The sequence below is a fragment of the Etheostoma spectabile genome, chromosome 2, assembly GCF_008692095.1.
Source record: "Etheostoma spectabile isolate EspeVRDwgs_2016 chromosome 2, UIUC_Espe_1.0, whole genome shotgun sequence".
Classification (NCBI taxonomy): domain Eukaryota; kingdom Metazoa; phylum Chordata; class Actinopteri; order Perciformes; family Percidae; genus Etheostoma; species Etheostoma spectabile.
In genome coordinates this window covers 16,689,920-16,694,184 of record NC_045734.1, presented here as the reverse complement: position 1 = coordinate 16,694,184, position 4,265 = coordinate 16,689,920, and the positions used below count along the sequence as shown (strand labels likewise).

The window sequence follows — 4,265 nt, the reverse complement described above, 5'->3', positions numbered from 1 at the left end:
GGGGGGGGGGGGGTACATTCAGACGCACCCTTACAGTTGTATTTTTGTTCTTTAAAAGATGTGTGTGGTTTGAGAATGTAGATCACATAGACATTTGAAGAGGTAAAGGAAGTAATGAAGTTGCACAGATGTACAGTAGACTGTAGTGGATAGGCTTCTTAATGTATCATCCAGTGTTTCCAAGGTCTTGTTTCATTAGAGCCACTAAGGGCAAGTTGTCCTCTTAAGAGATTTTTGGTCCTGTAGGTTAACCAACATGGTTTCTTCATCTCCAGTCAGAGAATTCCCAAAGTCTCCAGGATCTCCAGTTTGCCAACAAGTCCCTGTAGGCTGGTCTCACTTTTCAAAAGAATACCTATGTCCTCCTCTCTCTATCGCTCCCTCTCATTCCATTTGTCTCTCAAGGGATGATTTGGTCCACAGCCAAACCAGACCTATCCATGTAAAGGTCATTTGGACTCATTGCCCTTTATGTTGAAATGTATTGAATTTTACTTGCGGAGCTCCCCACAGTATATTTAGAAAATAGTATTCCAGACCGGATCTCGCATCATTAAGCCAAGTTGTTTATCTGTACAGAGCAGTCCTATACCATCTGCAGAGTCCAAATGTTACATTTAAATTGATTTCTAAAATTTGCTCCTGTCTTTTTTGAGCAAGTTGAAGAGGTGTGAGAGATTGGCTCAAGTTTCCTTGTTCCCCAGCTAACTTCTCACACTCTCTGTGTGTATAAACTGTTGGCTAAGATGTTTTTATGTAACAGAGAAGTTGTAATGAGACAGTGTTTAGAGATTTTGTATGGGTGCATTAGTGCACGTACACAGAGATACACATGCGTGCATGTGTAAATTTACACTCTTGTGGAGGACTCTCTGTGCTAAAATGGCTGCCATCCAAATGGAATGTCCCTCAGAGGCCTTGGTTCTATAAAGAGACTGGAGGATGATGGGAGGGAGGGAGGGAAAGAGAGAGTGATGAAAAGAGAAATGGGGGTAGACAGAGAGGGGGAAGAGGCAGTTAGCAATCGAGGCGTGCCTTGGATGGACTGGAGCTGTTAGCTCTTTTTGTATAGGTCTAGTGAGTGTGAGTGTTCAGGGGTATGGACTGGATGGTTTATGTCCTGTTTTTGGCTTTGAACTGACGTGGAGAGCTGCCAGATTGGCTGTTGTCTGATTATTCTAGTCTGGAGAGTCTGTCATTGTGACACCAATACACGTATTAAGACACATGAAAGCTGCAACAGACATAGCAACACATTCATACAGACAGGCTACAGAAAGACATGCAAACTAAGATACAGACACAAAATGGATGTGCACAAAATATGGGGACACCGAAACACAAAAAGTTTGAACAAACAGGCACTGACACACTTTGTGAGTGCAACATACACAAGAGATAGTGACAGACAAAATCACAGATGATGGTTTGCCAGGCTCCCCCTCACCTAGCAGCTTGCCTCTTTAGTTTGGTGTGCCAAATTGCCAAAGCCATAGAATCTCAGCAGACAAGACAGAGAGTGGAGTGTGTTGATGTGTGGTTGGCTGGCTGGCTGGCTGACTAATGTCTCCTTGAGTTTTGTGGTCGGTTGGGAGCAGAGGGGAGATTCTCTCTAAAGCTTCAAACTACTGGGCAGAACCGCACAGCAAGGAAATGCTGCTGATTGATTACACATCACCAACAAGCAATAAAACGAAAGTGAGTGCGTGCGTGCGTGCGTGCGTGCGTGCGTGCGTGCGTGCGTTCGTACCTGCGTGCGTGCGTGCGTGCGTGCGTGCGTGTGTTTGACAGAGAAATGGAGAGGAAGCCGGAGGCAGAAAATACTGTAACACACTTAAACAAGTATGCAACTGTGAAAGTGTGTGTGTGTGTGTGTGTGTGTGTGTAGTGATGCCAGGCTTACTAGAGGTACAGAGAAATCTAGTTAGCTAATTTATAAAAGGAGAGGGACAGATGTTGCCCAATAGCCAGGGATAATGCCAGTCATTTGTAAGCAGAAACAGTTCCAGTCAGTCCATCACAAAAGAATGTCACAGCTATTTTCGTTGTTATGACAATAATAAGCCTAAGCGGTAACCTGGTTTTTGCTGCGAGCTGTATTGGTGCTCAGTTAAAAAAATATGCATGTCTTGTCATAGGTGTGCATGTTAATGTAATATCATAGTGTTTTTGTATGCTTAACATCTGTTCAGTTTTAGTAGAAAAACAATAAAATGACCTGAACCTCATTGTATTTTTCCCACTTTTGGTCTCTCGTCTATCTTCTCCTCACGTTCCTCTTCCTCCTCTCCTTTCCTATTCCTGTTTCCAATCCCCCTGTCACTTTTTTCCTCAGGGAGTCCCCGTGCCTCAGCCTCAGCCCTGCATTTCCCCTCCTCCTCTATCATCCAGCAGTCCAGCCCGTACTTCACCCACCCCACCATACGCTACCATCACCACCAGGACCCGCTTAAGGAGTTTGTGCAGTTTGTGTGCACCGACGGCACAGGACAGCCCAGCACACAGGTAAGTGCTCTATTGATTCAGCAGAGGAAGCTGATAGGATAGTGGGATGGTCTGCGGTGCAAACATTGACAGCGGCAAGGCAAGGCACTTTATTTATATGGCACATTTCAGCAACAAGGTAATTCAAAGTGCTTTACATAAAACATTAAAGAGCAATTAAAACAATTAAAAACATTTGTTAAAGAATATATATAAAAATAGAAATAATACAGGCATGAAATACAAGAAAGAAAGTTGCAGTGTAAGAAATGAACTGAGAGATTAGAAGTCAGTTTACTTTTGTGAAATTTGACTGAAGAACATGCATTATGAAAGAGAGCAAGAATGAAAGAAATCATTAACATCATAATTATATATTTACGTTAACACGTTATGACTGCTCCATCCTTTCATATCTTATTTGTTATACAACCAGGTTACGTGAGCCGAGACCTGTGAATAGAGCAATCTTTATGAAATGAAGCAACTTCACCAGGGCAGAGGACATGGTTATAGGGCAATTCCGTCAACAGGAGGCAGCCAGATGTGCTTAAAACAGAATTTTAAAACTCAGCTGCAAAAAACTAAGGGGAATGAAGCCAAACCACATTTGACTCATGATAGGTTCAGCATATCATGCATACCTTCTCTCCCAGTTATGCAGGGGGAAGTCTTACCTGTCAGTTATGTTCAGGTTAAGGGAGAAAGAAAATATCAGGAAAAAGTCCATTTAGACAGACACGACATATAGGGTAAGTATGGCCAGAACGAGAGTGGTTGTGGATTTACAATACAAGTAAAGCTGCAAACTTGGGAGGGACTGGCAGAGGGTGTATAGGCAGATTTGTTAGAAGGTAAGGTATCCGTAAAAGGAATCCAAAGCAGATATTTAAGACTCATGGTGCATTCCAATAGTCATTTAACAAGCCCTTATTGACCTGCTGCCATTGTAAGTGTTGTTCCTTTACTCTAAAAATGCTGTTCTCCCAAGGGGCACATCTTTCCCAGTCTCTTTCTCTGCATGATGTATATTGGAAGATCAAGTTCTATATAACTAAGTAAACAAAATAGTGTGTGTAACATGCTATGAAGAACTTCCAAGTGCCAAGGAGAATTGAACATAGCATGTGTCAGATGAAGCCATGGAAGCTAGTTGGAGGTTGTGGATAAGGAGGAAACTAACTGCAGAAACTAACTGGGACACAGTTGGGCCTTTTTAAGGTGTCATGGGCAATTCAGTGAAACATCAGTGCAGGAATGTGACCCCTTGTTAACCCCAATGACATATTCAATCACTCATCCTGAAAGCTAGAATTATTTTGATAAAATGGTAGTACTGTAAACCTTTACTGTAAACTTGGCCTTCTGAGCAACTTTTAAAACACATATCAAGCCCTTTCCATGTTCTATTGTCCTTTGTTCTCATTACTTTACACAGTAAAGACACAGTATAATTCCTGAAATTGCCCATACACATACACTGTGCATAGACATTTGCGCAGACACCCTTTTCTCATTGCTGATTTCCCCTTTTTTAAATTCTTACATTGCACTATGATAACTTTCCTTGTGGACAGATCCATTTGTCTTTTCCCCATGTGTGTTGACAATGTTCATCACTTTTCCACGTCTTATTTACCTGATGGTTTTTGGCCAGGCTGTCTGATATTTGTGTTTGTTTCATTTAAATGTTGTGTGAGTTTGGTGATCTACAGTAACTCGTCCCTGTGTGCAAGCAGTCACATCGTGTGTGTGTATGTATGTGTGTGTGTGTGTGTGTG

The 4,265-nt window shown here is 42.2% G+C and overlaps 1 protein-coding gene across 24 annotated transcripts in view; it reads left to right on the top strand.

Annotated features, from left to right (window-relative positions):
• The window catches only part of nfixa (nuclear factor I/Xa), a 118,853-nt gene that overhangs the window by 105,796 nt on the left and 8,792 nt on the right, over positions 1-4,265 (top strand). For all 24 annotated transcript variants that reach the window (XM_032537321.1, XM_032537161.1, XM_032537302.1 and 21 more), the window contains one exon: positions 2,336-2,505. In XM_032537321.1, coding sequence (XP_032393212.1) covers positions 2,336-2,505 — 170 coding nt within the window. The remainder of the gene's footprint in view (positions 1-2,335; positions 2,506-4,265) is intronic.